The 14,924-nt window shown below is 49.5% G+C and overlaps 1 protein-coding gene across 1 annotated transcript in view; it reads right to left on the reverse strand.

Annotated features, from left to right (window-relative positions):
• DRD2 (dopamine receptor D2) overlaps window positions 1–14,924 on the reverse strand; it is a 68,406-nt gene that overhangs the window by 13,286 nt on the left and 40,196 nt on the right. Inside the window, exon 2 of the mRNA XM_024255360.2 lies at window positions 4,114–4,429. Coding sequence (XP_024111128.1) covers window positions 4,114–4,398 — 285 coding nt within the window. The 5' untranslated portion in view covers window positions 4,399–4,429. The remainder of the gene's footprint in view (window positions 1–4,113; window positions 4,430–14,924) is intronic.

The raw sequence follows: 14,924 nt of genomic DNA on the forward strand, positions 1-14,924 counted from the left end.
TTGAGCAACTTACTGTGTGCCAGCCTCTATCCTAGGCTCCTGGACACAGTTGTGAGTAATTCAGACACAGTCTTGCCTTCATGGACGTCTTAAATCTCTCCTTGCACTGGCCTATCTGGAGCCCAGAATAACAAAGAGATTTCCTCTGTGGCCCCAGGGGAAGCTGCCTTGGAGAGTAGTTAGGGCTGCTAAGTTAAAGACTCAAGAAAATGCACTGGTGGCCACTGTCCATAAAACATCTACTGTGGGCATTGCACTTTATCTCACGTATTGTTCTTAAAACCTTTACAAGAAGGGCTTGCTTATCCCATTCATAAGTGAGGGAACTGAAGCCCAGAGAGGCCGTGTAATGTGGCCAAGTTCACCTGGCAGGTGTGCAGCAGAGCTGGTATCTGAAACATCACATCCCATGTTCTCTACTAAGCTGTCCTGGAAGGGACCATCTAGCTTATCAAAAGAGGAGATAATTATGTGACAAGTACTTGGTAAGCATGAAGTGTGAAAAGGAAAGATGATTATTTCAAGGGTGGACAAAACTAGGGAGGGTCAGAGAAGAAAACAGAACAAGATCACTTGGTGATTTAGTAGCAGAGGAAGGAGTGGCCCCAGGTTCCCTAGTCGAACCCAAGGCTCTTTTCTTCACACCCCCAGGCATCCAGGCATCATTCCTTAATGCTCTTGCTCACATAAAGCTGAGACCTGCAGTACAGGCCCTGAGCTGGCTCAGCTAAGTCTTAATAACTGTAATAATACTAAGGACTTACCATGTGTCAGGCACTGTTCCAAACACTTGATGCTCATATCTTAGAATGTAGACAGTAAGCCTCAGAGGCAAATGACATAACCATCTCTCCTCCATACTTCCAGCCAGCTACTCCCTCTCCCTGCTGGGTGGCTTTGTTGAGAATGCAAGTGTCTCCCTCCCTCTCCTGGATAATTTTTCCTAAAGTATCATTTCTCCCTGAAAGTCTTCCCTGACACCCTCATGCTAGGCCTCATGCCCCACACCTCCTATGGGGACTGCTCTACTGTCACCTACAGCAGACTGCACTGTAGGGGCCCTGTCAACCTCTGCATCCCCAGCAGGCCAGTGCCTCAGCCCATTGCACAAAGATTGGGGTAAGACCTCGGAGTGCTCAGTCAATGCTGATTGAGAGAATGAATAACTCTGAGATATTTGTTCATCTTCTCAATCTCTTCATCTAGAAAATAAATGCACACAGGAAGCCGCTCCTTAAAGGGTTGTGAGGCTGACATGGAATGGCACATGTGGACATCAGGAACTCTTCCCATAGCATCTAGATGGAAAGGAATGGAGCTGGGAATTGAACCTGGTCCTCTCACTTCAAAACCAGCGTGCTTTTCATACACTTAGCAAGATAAATAACGCACACCTAGTCCTAAGCCACACAGGTGCTGGCATGGCATTGCTGAAAATGGAACAGGAGGGAAAAATCTGGATGACAAGAGCACGTTTTAGAGAGGGGACAGTGCGTGGTTGTGAGGGTGCGCTGATAGGACATCAGGGCAGGGTGAGACGTCACCTGGGACGTTCTCTAGGGACAACAAATCGCTGAGATAATGTCCATTAAACAAGGCTCAGTGCCCAGCTCTAGTTTGTGAGATGCTGTGGGAAAGCCTGAGCCCTGCCCTCTGAGAATGGCTTCTGCACCCTCCTCCCCTGACACACTCAGCTTCACCTTTAAAATAAGGTGAACAAGCATGTTTAAAGGATCTGTTCGAAAGACTTACAGATTCCTGGGAACCCCCTATAGCCTATGTATGAATTTGTCCCTACCCAAGTGTCTGGGTAGGGACAGGGCGTCTGGAAGCTAACAGAAGCCATGCCCAGAGCCCTGGATAGAACACACGTTCCTCTGGGAAGAGGGTACCTACTTGCCTGGGGCAAACATAGGGAGTACTCTCTCCTTCCTCTTTATCCCAAGGGGGCGGTGAATAGGAACGAGAGAGTCCTCCCTATGTGGAGCAGTGCTGGATGTCTATTGTCATCTTCATCTTAATCATCACCGCCATGGCTGACATTTACACGGTGCTCACTGTGCGCCATGTATCATTCTAATCACTTTTCATACATTAACTCATTCGATCCTCAACAATGCTATGCTGTACGATACTATTATGATCTGCATTTTCTAGATGAGGAAACTGAGGCACAGAGAGGTTGTTTGCTCTACCATTTTTCCCTATGGTCTGAGATCCAGGACCCTCCTTTGGAAGAGGGAAGAAGGAGGGGATCAAGCGTAAGAATTAAGAAGGCATGGACCGTCTAGGGGCCCTCATAAACATGGATCCAGGGGTAATTGGACTCCTGGCCTGGGTCAACTGAATATTTTTACATGGTTTTGTATTTGTGTTTCCTTTTGGTTCTTCCTTAATATCCAATCAGGTCATTTTGGAAGTTGCAGCCTGCATTGGCTGTAGTAAAGGAAGCCAAGGGGTGATGGATCAGAGCTCCCTTGGGCCCGGGGTGGTGGTGACAACAGTAAGCACACGAGCCCCCTGGAGGCCCGGGGCCAGGGAGGTGTGCCACTTTCCACCAGTCTCACCTCCTCACCTGAGCATCCTCATCTAGATGTCTCCCCTGTTTAAACCTACAAAGCTTTTCATTTTCTTTCAACAACCCCTTCCCTCTCAGGCAGGGATGGCCTCAGAGGCACTGGTCAATTCCTCTCCTGCTCAGGGAAGGAAGGTAACGGTTCAGTGGGCAGAGCACTGGCACTTTTCTAAATGCCTGATCTCATGCCTTCCCATGCACCCAGACTCCGAGATTGCTTGAGTCCTGGACATGCCATCCTAGAAAGCCAGGCAGAGAAAGGGGCAGGATCCGGCTTGTGTCCACCGATGATCCCTAAATGCTCCCACATCTGCTCGCTGGCTCTGAAGGTGTCTTCCTGGAGAATAATATCTGCTTTGGGATTTCTCCATCAGCATTTCTCCCTGTGACCTGGGTGAAGAAAGGCAACTTCTTCTCCAAAGCCTCTATTTCCTATTTTTATTTATTTTAATTTTATTTTTTTGAGACAGAGTCTCACTCTGTCGCCCAGGCTGGAGTTCAATGGTGCGATCTCAGCTCACTGCAACCTCCACCTCCCAGATTCAAGCAATTCTCCTGCCTCAGCCTCCCGAGTAGCTGGGATTATAGGCATGTGCCACCACACCTGGCTAATTTTTGTATTTTTAGTAGAGATGGGGTTTCACCATGTTGGCCAGGCTGGTCTTGAACTTCTGGCCTCGTGCTCTGCCTGCCTTGGCCTCCCAAAGTGCTAGGATTACAGGCGTGAGCCACCGTGCCCGGCCTGTTTCCTATTTTGTAAAGTGAGAAGACTTGGTAACCCTGGACTCCCAGGGTTACCAAGAGTATTCACTGGGTCTGTGACAGCAATGCACCAGGCACAGTGTCTAGACTGTGCTGCCTACTCCCTATTTTGAGGTGCAGAGCTGGGCCGAGAAATGAGTGACTATACAATTCTTCCTAACAAAAGGGCTACAACACAGTCCATGGCAGCCTCTACCTGGAGGCCCTGGACAGGGCCCCAGGATAAGCTGCAGGAAGGAGAGGGGATATGGGGAGCATACAGCAGCCCCATTTCTGAAGTGGGGAGATGGCAATGAAGGTTTCAGGGCCCTGGGAGCATAAACATGCCCCTCCTTGGGGATCCTTGCTGGTTACTCCTATTTCCAATATGACCTAAGGAACTAACTCTGAGGCCAGAGTTCCAGCTTGGACTTGCCAGCTGCGTGATGCTGCAGCAGTTACTTAACTTCTTTTACTACCTGGTTTACCAACTGCAAAATGGTGGCAATAATGCCAGCCTCTGAGCTGCTGTGAGGGTTATATAGGAAAATGCTATATTTAAAGTCCTTACATGAGGCCCAGCACTTAGTAAGCACTTTACAAATGGTAGTTGGGATGATTAAGGAAACCATCTACCTGTTTCATAAGGAGAAAAAGTAAGCCCAGAGTGAAGGAAAAACCACCTGAGGAAGCACCAGGAAACTCATTGGTAAAAGCCAGTGGGGAGCTAGAGTTCCCAGTGTCCAGTGCAGGGCCCTGTTGGAGAAAGTCCTGGAGCAAGCGGGGGGCCCACCTACCTCCAGGTAGACAACCCAGGGCATGACCAGTGTGGCCACGAGGAGGTCGGCCACCGCGAGGCTGACGATCAGGTAGTTGGTGGTGGTCTGCAGTGCCTTCTCGCGGGACACGGCCATGCACACCAGCACGTTGCCGAAGACGATGACAGCGATGAGCAGGGTGAGCAGCGTGGCATAGTAGTTGTAGTGGGGTCTGTCCGCCTTCCCGTCCGACCCATTGAAGGGCCGGCTCCAGTTCTGCCTCTCCAGATCATCATCATACCAGGACAGATTCAGTGGATCCATCGGGGCGGTGGAGCCACTGGGTGGCCAGGCTCTGGCCAGGAAGAATGGACACACGGTGTCAGTGGGAGGGCCTCTTGCAGAGGTCTCCAGGGAGAAGACCAACTCCTGGCATTTAATAATGAGAATTTTCCAACTCGGGATTTTAAGGTTTACGGCTAAGAATTTTCTACAAATGTTGGGCCTTCTGCCACCCTTTTGCTAGCAAGTTTTTACAGCTGGTAGGACAAATGAGCAAACACAATTTTTTTTAAATGCATAATAAGATGAGCTTGAACAGAGCTGATCCATCATTTATTTATTCATTCAACAAACACTTCTTAAGCACGACCCATGCACCACACACTTCAGTTAACCAGGCTTGCTATCTTCCAGTCATCGAAACAGAAATGGGTATCCATTCATTCTTGGTTCTATAAATATTTATTAAGCATTGTTCTATATAGTTCTAGAAATATAGGCAGGAACAAAATATACATGGTTCTGTAGCCCACATTCTAGGAGAAACAACAGCCAATTAATCAAGCAATTACATCTACAGGTGATAGCGAGTAGGAAATGGAACAGGGAGAGAGATACATAACCTAGTTCAGGTATTGAGGGAAGGCTTTCTAGAGGAAGTGATGTTCAACAGACAGACAACTGAAGGATGTGTAGGAATTAGCCAGGTAAAGAACTAGGAGTCAGTGGAAGGTCTAGACATTGGAAGCAGTATGTGCAAAGCACAGAAGTAGAGAGGTAGACAGCAGGTGGAGGGCCTGAAAGAGATTCTGGATAGCTGATGCAGAGGGACCTGGCAAGGGTTGAGTCTGGGGAGGTTGCAATAGGCAAGATCATAGAGGTCCTTAAAAGTTATGCTAGGAGTTTATACTTGATCCTAAGGGCAGCAGGAACCACATGATCAGATTTGCCTTTCGAATAGGTGATTCCGACAGCATTGTGGAGAACAGAGAGGAGGGGCCCAGAGTGGAAGCGGGACACCAGCTGGGAGGCTGCAGCAGGAATCCAGATAAGAGATGATGAGGTTTGGCAGGATGCAAGCAGTGAGAGCCCTGCAGAATGGGCGTCTCATCCCACAGAAGGGAAAGACTTCCTGAAGTGGGTATCATCTGGGATGAAGTAGAAGGAGGACTTAGCCTGCTAAATGAGAGGCGTGGGGGGATGTTCCAGACAGACAATATGACATGGTCCCAAATCATCAAACAGCAAACAATTCTGTTTGGCCAAAAATGTAAGGTATGGCAGTAATGTTGAGAATAATTAAACTGCAGGGACATTTACAGGCCAGATTGTGTCTTGTCAGCTGGAGAGTTCCTGAGAGGTTGGGCCCAGAGACATGACCCTATTGGACTGGTGTTCTAGAAAGGTGTATGGTGTAGAAGAGAGCTCAGAGAGGAGTGATGTTTTGGCTGTAATTTAGGTTAGAAATTGTGGTCTTCTGAATGAAGATAGTGGGAATGAGGATGGAGAGACCTGTTCAGAATCAGGAGCTAAACTGGAAGTCAATTTCATGGTCCTTGGTCCTTGGATAGGTGTGGGGCAAAAGTGGGTGTGGGACAAGCAGGGATATAAGGAGTCGAGGGTAACGCTAGGATTTCTGCCTGGGGCTCTGGGAGGCTGGTGTGGCATATTCACAGAGAAAAGGGATCAGAGGGGCTCAGGAGCAGACTTGGGAGGCATCAGGAGTTGATGAACTTGACAGCCAGAGTTTTGGTTGTGGCTGAAGCTAATGCACGGGTAATACAGTTGGCTTTTCAGCTAACAAAAGTCTTCCTATTTTACACAAAAGAATTAAACTTATCAGCATTCCAAGGCATTCCATACAAAGCACATGACTTCCAGGTACTTTGCTACTGCAAATTGAAAACCACCAATTGATGCCATTTGAGATGAATGTGGTGCCATGTCCAATCAATGAACAGGGCACACCTCCTGCAATGGGTCAGAGGGGATGGTGGAAGGGGGTCTGCCCAACCTCCACACTCTCATCCCTGTCTGACACACCCACTCTTCCAGCTTTAGTAGAAGAATATGGATCATGTCCTACCAGCCACCATCACTCTGGAGCCTCGGGGAAAAGCAAAGTGCTTAATTCCATGTGGGGTAACATGGAATACCACCATGCAGCAAATCTTCCAGTCCTAAGGTAATGAAGCGTGTGTCATATTGATGCTGTATTCTGCAAAGCCGACTGAGCCCTCTTCCCATTTGGAGCCCACAGCGGGAGGCCTGCATGTATGTATTGATCAGGCGCCTGGGGCTGCTTCTGACATTCATCTACTCAATCGGCATCTATTGAACCTGCTGGGCATAAAGCACTATGCAAAGCAGTGTCAGGGGCCTGAGGCATGTGAGGAACACTCACTGCCCCCATCCTGACCATCACTTTCTGCTTCTCCCCCCACTCCCTGCTGCTGATGATAGCATCATATACTTGTAAAGGGTTTGATAGTTTGCTAAGTTTTTTGGATATACTGTCTCATTTATCCTCAAAACAACCCTCAGAGGCTTTTAATTATTATCCCTGTCTATGGCCATACTACCTGGAACATGCCTGATCTTGTCTAATTATTATCCCTACTTTAATAAGAAAGGGATTTGGAAAACTCTTCCGTTCACTTCCCTTCCCTCTGCTTTTCCAGTCCCTATGCATCCTTCAAAGCGAGTCTTGCCTAGAATCCTCCTGCCCTAGAATCCACCTGTGTCTTCCTGCCTGAGGCATCACCCATCCTCCTCAGTGTCCTGCAGCACTGAAACACGCCCCAGTGCTGCAGGAGACACCTGTTTAGGAGTCTCTTTTTTTCACTGGGGTGTAGACTTCACAAGAGTTACAAGCTGTCTTGCTCATTCCTCCTCTTGTTCTTGGAATGAACAAATAAAAACCATACTATCTTGTTCTTTCCCAACTCTTGACTCTGGTTTGTGGGCAGTACGTATTCAACAGATATTTGCTGAACTGAATCAAAGTCTCTGTTAGTGCAACTGGGAAGAAAACCCCTTCCCACTTGAAAGGTACCTGCTAACACAGGCTACCAGATTAACAAGTGATGAAAAAGTAAGGCACCCTGAGGGTGCCATAGGTGCTGCACGTTGGGTCCTGTTACAGTCTGCACTATGCTCTTCCCCCAACCCACAAAATGTATATGTTGAAGTCCTAACCCCCAGTACCTCAGAATGTGACTGTATTAGGATACAGGGCCTTTAAAGAGGTGATTATGTTAAAATGAGACACTTAGGGTGGGCCCTAACCCAATCTGACTGGAGTCCTTATAAGAGAAGCTTTGGACATAAAAAGAGACATCAGGGATGCACGCACAGAGGAGAAACCAAGTGGGAATGCAGCAAGAAGGTGGCCATCTGCTAGCCATGGAGAGAGGCCTTAAGCAAAATCAGCCCTGCTGACACCTTGATCTGGGACATCCCAGCCTCCAGAACTGTGAGGAAACAGATTTCTGTTGTTTAATCCACCCAATCTGTGGAATTTTATCATAGCAGCCAGAGCAGACTAATACAGGTCCCTAGAAGTAGACTCTGAAAAGGAAATCAGCCTGCAGGAAATGTACTGGGGAATGCTCTCAGGATCAAGATGTGCAAAGAAGTAAGGAAGCAGGGCAGGCCAGAGGGAGAAGTCACAACAAAGTCATCAGGCAACCCCACAGGGCACCCTGCCAGTTGCCTAAATGAGGGCAACAGGGTAGGGCCCTTAATCCCCTCTCATAGATGTCATAGCTTGTGGCTGTCCCAGGGAAAGCAGTGTGGCCTTGAAAGAGGCATCTCTCCTCAGCAGTGGGCAATTGCCAAAAACTGTCAGTTGCCACTCCCAGTAGTTGGGGATGAGGGCTCTGGTCCTGCAGGGGGATCTGGGTGGCACTCCACAGTGTCCAATACAGTTGATGTTCAGGAGCATACGCACATGTGTGTGGCTGGGGTGTTTGTGGAGAACTTCCTGGAGGAGGGAGGATGTAAACTGGGATTTAATTTTTTTTTAATAGAGACAGAATCTCACTTTGCCACTCAGGCTGGAGTGCGGTGGCACAATCATAGCTCACTGCAGCCTTAACTCCTGGCCTCAACTGATCCTGCCACCTCAGCCTCCTGAGTAGCTGGAACTACAGGCATGTGCCACCATGCCTGGCTAATTTTTAAAAATGTTTTGTAGGGATGGGGGTCTCACTATGTCGCCCAGGCTGGTCTCACACTCCTGGCCTCAAGAGATACTCCTGCCTTGGCCTCCCAAAGTGCTGGGATTACAGGCACTAGTCTAAGATTTAAAATTATGAGTACAATGTAGATGGCAAATGTGAGCACTGCAGGTCAGGTGGGGTTGAGAGTGAGCATTCATTCTCTGGAGTTCTGGTTACTTCTGCAGGGTAAGGGAGAGTCCCGGTACCCAAGTTCTGAGAAAGGCCTCACACATTTGATTTTCTAATCTATTATTTATTATTGGTTGTTCTCGTTGCTTTTTGTTGCTAATACAAACGTAGTATATTTACACTATAGAAAGGAAAAGGGAAAACACAGCAACATATAAATACCTGTAACCCCTATAAGTACCTTGGTACAGGGCTATCTTTTTGTCTGTTTGCTTGTTTTGGGTTTTTTTTTCTTATTGAGCTGGAGTCTCACTCTGTCGCCCAGGCTGGAGTGCAGTGGCACTGTCTGGGCTCACTGCAAGCTCCGCCTCCTGGATTCACACCATTCTCCTGCCTCAGCCTCCCGAGTAGCTGGGACTACAGGTGCCCGCCACCATGTCTAGCTAATTTTTTTGTATTTTTAGTAGAGACAGGGTTTCACTGTGTTAGTCAGGATGGTCTCGATCTCCTGACCTCGTTATCTGCCTGCCTCAGCCTCCCAAAGTGCTGGGATTATGGGTGTGAGCCACCGCACCCAGCCAGTACAGGGCTATCTTTTAACACCTGGTGTCAGTCCTGGTTTCTATCATGTCTTCAGCACCGTATCTACTTGGGGCTGGTACCTCTCACAAGCAGGGGTTGCCTGGCTGGCTCTCACCATGTAAACATCAAGCTGAGCAGGAATTCAGACATCAGCAAATCCACTGCCACAGAAAAGGCACTCTAGCCTGAGAGGTGCTAGTATAACATTCTAGCTGAGGACTAAAAAACTTGGGTTCAAGTCCCAACTCTACCACTTACTAACTTTGGGGCCTCAGCCAGATTATTTGGCTTTCCTGAGCCCAGCTTTCCCATACGCAAAATAGAGATAACAACAATTGTGAGTATTAAGTAAGATGACTCATGGCCATGTGCCAGGCACAGGTAAGCCCTCGAGAATGTCAACTTTAAAAATCAAACCAAGCAAAAGAATGAAATGAAACAAGCAATCAGACCACAAACCAACGGCTCAGCAAGATGAAGTGACTGTTGCTGTTCAAATGCAGCTCACTAGGGTCTGAGGTCCTCCTGGGCCCACTGCCTCCTATGGCCCATCCTGAAAAATAGGTGGCTGGGTGAAGGGAGATGGATTTCAAGATGCAGCCACCAACTCCTTGGGAGGAAGTAAAGGAAGGAAAAGACAAAGCCTGTCCCTGGACCCTGTTTGCAGGACAAACTCAAGTGACCCTTGAGATGAGGTAGCAGCTGGCCTGGAAGATACAGCTCTCCCAGCCCAGCTGCTATAGCCAATGACTGTCATACTAATCACCACATTTCATAGACTCTAAGACAAAATCGAATGAAGATGCACCACTATTTTATGTACCATTAGGAAAGAAAAAAAAATGCCATCCAACCCCAGTAGAGCTCCAAGATGTTGTCCATTGTAAAATGCATTCTGATTTCAGAGACATTAAAATGGTGGGGGCAGGGGGATGTGCATGGTAGAGTGGATAGCAATACAGGGCCTTCCCAGCATTTCTCTGCTGGATTTTCTCAAGAGGCCTGAGAAAACCTGCTGGTCCCCAGGCTTCCCTGCTGCAGCTCCAGCCTATCCCTCCCTTTTGTCCTTCTGTCTCCAGGCTGCACAGATTGTTGGGCTCCAAGGGGCATCCCACAAGAATACACAAGTGAGGAGCTTCTCCATCCTGGCTGGAGCTTGTGTTTGTGGTAGGGGAGTGAGGAAAGGTTCTCAGTGCTGCTCCAGTTATGTTGGGCTGGTTCTGGCTCCAAAGAAGCCTGGTGAGTTTTTTGTCCACTCTGGAGCTTGGGGAGGGAAAATGCAAAGCCACATAACACATGGCACCTTGTATTTGCCATGATGGTCCCAATTTCTTGTTCTTTTTTTAAAATGGAGATTGGCTAAATATATAACCCAAGGTGCATTATTCTTACATGAGAAATTTTTTTCAGACAAATAAAGTGACACAGTATATTTAAAAATCTGTTGTTGTCAAAACAAGCATTTTGATTTGGGATTGTGAAAATATGATCAACTTGCTCACCACCCTCCAAATGTCATCTCCATCTTTCTCCCAGGTGGCCCCTGCGGCATGCATAAAAGCTTACAAAACTCCAAATCACAATCCCCAGTCAACAAGAACTTAGTGAGCACCAAATACATGCATAGACACTGTTATTTTCTAGCTGTTACAGGTTGAGCTACTTGACAGTGTTTCCTGGGTGGAGAATGAACGATCTAACCCTGTAGCTGCCAGGCCTCACTCCAGGGGTGGCTGCCTCTCCCCTAAGGCACCTTTCTGTGCAGGAAAGTGGGGGTAATTGCTGCTCCTCATTCCACCCTCACCAGGCAGATGCTTGCAGAAAAGGTTCCATGGGTCCTCTGAGGCCTCCTAGGCTTTTCTTTCTCAGCTGCCCTGGTGGAAGCCAGGAGTAAGAGAAGACTGCATTTGTGTGGTGACCTGCAAGCTACTGGTCATCAAAGAGCCAAAGATCATCTTCTCCTCATCTGTCTCCAGGACTCTTTGCTCTGCCCTAGCTCAGAAGGGCAAAGATCTACAGAAATATCTTTCAGAGTCATCCATTCTAGTGCTCAGGACCCCTGCCTGTCAAGTTCTCCCTAACATCTAGCCTAACTCCAGCCTTCTATAATAGTGGCTCTCTTCAGAAGCTTCAGAGCGGAACTTCCCCAACCAGATGTCTAGAATGCATCAAGGTGCATAGAAATATCAGGTCAATTGGGATGCAGAGCCAGGCATTTCCAACCTCAGTAGCTTCTGCTGTTCACCCTATGTGCCTTACAAATGCTACTATTTTCTGTGCTTGCCCTAATTTGGAAATTAGCTAGCTCTCAAGTTGAGAAGTACTGGAAGAGCCCAGATACCCATGGCTAAGCTAGCCCACCCAGGCTGCCCCAGGCAGGCCACCCTGCTCAGGCTACCCACTGCACTGCCCCCCAGGAGTAGAGCAGGGGACAGGGAGTGGGCAGGCCTTCTGGGGTATAGATGAGGTATGGAAGGGGCTGCTTTCCCAGTCACGCCCCAAAACTCTCAGGCACCCCAACCTATAAAGTGTATTGGAAGGGAAAAAAGCTCCTTTAAGGCTCAACAGTTTGAGGCTGACACCCAAACCTGAAATTTTCTCTCAGGAGAAACTTGGAAGGTGTAGCCACCCTTAGTCCCAGGCTGATAGAGTGGGGTGAAAAGGGTCGATCTGTTAGGACAGCCTGGGATCCAGGAAGAAAGCTGGCAGGACCTGGGAGAATGGAGAGGATTTTCTCTGATCATCTCTTTCTCTCTTTCTCTCTCTCTCCCTCCCTCTCTCCCCACCACCTCATTTCTATTTCATCTGGGCACAGAGCTGGAAAGGTGGGGGACAGAAGCCCTGGATGCAGCATAAACCCCAGCAACATGTTTCCTATGCTTCCATCTCAGCTTAAGTCTTGGTGCTGCCTTCCCTGAAAGTTCGGCTCTTGAAGGAATCAAATTGTCTAATTAAAATTTAACAATTCCTTATCAGGCTTGATGGCGGGTGAGACACTCCTGTCTTAAACACATCATTTTTTCCTCTTTTCTGAGATGCGAAGCATTTCAATGAAAAAGTAGAGGGGGAGAAGAAAGCATTTTGCATTTGCATCTCAAAAGCAGCCTATTGGAGTGACTTGAGTTGGATAGGAATTGGGAGTGAGTGGGTAAGAGGTTCCTTTCCAGGACCCTAGCGATATAGGCCACCTGCCTCTGCCCCTCCACGCAAAGGCCAGGCTCTGACTTGGGGTTGGACCTTCTTTTAGCATCTCTTGCAACTTCAGAAAGGCAGCATGGAAATGGAAGAGGGAGGAAAGGAGGTGCGCCCGTTCCTTCCTACATCCAAGGGAAAAGGAGAGAGTTACTGAGTAACACCTTTATGTACTCTGGCCTAGAAGGCAACCTCAGCAGATGGCAGAGGAAATGGAGACCTCATTCCCAAAGCCCTAGGCCAGGCGGCTGCAGACCTTGGGTTACAGAGGTTGGGAGTGGGTAGATGGACAGGCACAGTCACTGTCTGGAGGGCAAAGCCTCTAAGCCCTGGGGCTGGGGTGTGGAGGGTCTGTGGGGAGGAAAAAAAGGAGGGGGAGGAGAAACAGAAAGGACTGTGGGGACAAAGAGGAACATGGAGCAATGGACGATTGCAACCTCCTGGGCTCACTGGGGATGGCTTTTCCTGCATCCCAGGTCCAGGTGCACAGGGGAGCGGGGTGTGAGGCTATGGGTCTGCCCCGGTGTCAGCAGTCACTCCTGAGGGAAGAAATGCAGATTGCTCTTTCCCTGTTAAGGGGAAGGGCTCCCCCCTCTTGAGCCCCTGGACTCCCCCGCAACCCACAGCCTCAGCACTACTGTGGGGGAACAGGTCAGGACTAGAGACCTAGGCTTGGGGATACCCGTTAGTGGAAGCCAGGGAGTGGCCTGGACTACCATTTGGGGGTGGCAGAGGCTGCTGCGGGAGACAGGGGGAGGCCACACACTAATGCCCCATTTGCCCCTTCTCCCCCGGCATGGGGAGCCTCCCTGGAACCTGGAGTTCTCCAGAGGCAGCGAGGCAGCAGAGCCCAGGGGCCGCGCAGCAGCAATTGGCTATGTTATCTGCAGGGAACATTGTCTAGGTTTCTTTAGAAGGCGTGGAACAGCCTGGATGAATCTCTCCACTGGTGGTCTCTGGCTGTGTCTGTCCCTATGCAGCTGGAGCCAGAGAGTGGCTACAATCTCGAGGGCCTTCTGTGGCCCAGCTTGAGGTTGGCAACCCGGGACACCTGCTCCAAGCTTCTCCCCCTGCTCCCTGGAATTAAACCTGGCCAGCAGTTCCCGGTCTTATCTCCTACCTGATAGTAAAAATAGAAGCTATCCTTCGGCACTTGCTCAATTTTCTGTCACCAAATCCATAAACTTACAGGACCAGACAGCCACATGCACCCTCCTTGAGTCCCAACTCCTAACCCTTAGCCCCTTCCTGCCACTTGGGCTCAGCATAGCACACCCTAGCTGGTCTCCTCCTCCTTCTCACCCTTCAGGGCTATCTTTCCAGCCCCTTCTCCAAGGAAGCCTTCCTGCCGCTCCAGCTCAGAGCCCGTCTTCTCACTTGATGCTTTCACAACACATGTACTCCTCGGTGACACCCAGCACAGGTGTAATGAAGTCAGTATTTGTCTAGTGATTTGTTTGATGTCTGTTCTTCTTGCTAAACTGTGTGCAAGGCTCACGTGTGTCTTATCTCTCCTGGTCTTCTCCCTCCCCAGCACAGCCTTGGCAATAGCACATGCTCCACACATGTTTGAGAGACATCCGTGGAGATAGCATCTCATTCAAGTGTGAAGGGGCCAGTCCCTAGGTCTTTTCCTACCCTGCAGTCGTGTCTCCTCCCAGATCCTTCATGAAGGGTACAATAGCCTCTTCTGAGATCTCCTGTTGACTCTCTGGGTCCCAGTCACAGTGGTAGCTGGGTTGGGTGCCCAGCTGGTTCAGGTCCTTGCAGGGTGTTTCCCAGGTGGGCATCACTGTGGCACAAAGGTGTTATAAGGCATTGGAAAAAGAAGAGGAGGCACACGGATGAAAGTGAGTGTGGGGATGTGGGGAGGTGGGGAGAGGTCACAGCCAACACACAGTCTGTGGAAAGAAAAGCACAGAGCTGGTGAAGATGGCTTCTGGACTTCTGGAAGGCCTGGGGGCCCAGGGCTTCAGAGTGTCCAGGTTGGCACCACCCTGTGGGAGGGAAGTCACAGCAGGCCAAGGGTGCTCCCCCTGTCAGCACCAGCCAGAGACTACCAAGCATCCACAGTGAGTGAGCTGAGTGCAGCTGAGACTCAGCTCTCTATGGAGCATGAGGGTGGGGTGGGGGTGTCCCCAGGGAGAGGCTGGAGCACGCGCAGTTCCTTGCCCAGCTACGGAAAGGACCCCTGCATGAGACTTTGTCTAGGAGCAGAGGAGACCACAGCTGAGCATGACCAGGGCCTCCTTTTCTCCAGGGCTCTCATACCAGACAACCCCGCTCTCTGCTTCTTCCCAAGGTGGCCAGGCGGCCCTGGGCCTGCCCAGATGTCCCTGGGAGTGTGGAGTCTCTGAGAGGCCTGAGCAGCAGCAAAATTTGAGTCTTCCCAGCCTTACCTTGTTGCAGGCCTCCAGGGTCTGCAGCGGGGTGAGGCAGGGT

The sequence above is a fragment of the Pongo abelii genome, chromosome 9, assembly GCF_028885655.2.
Source record: "Pongo abelii isolate AG06213 chromosome 9, NHGRI_mPonAbe1-v2.0_pri, whole genome shotgun sequence".
In the NCBI taxonomy this organism is placed as follows: domain Eukaryota; kingdom Metazoa; phylum Chordata; class Mammalia; order Primates; family Hominidae; genus Pongo; species Pongo abelii.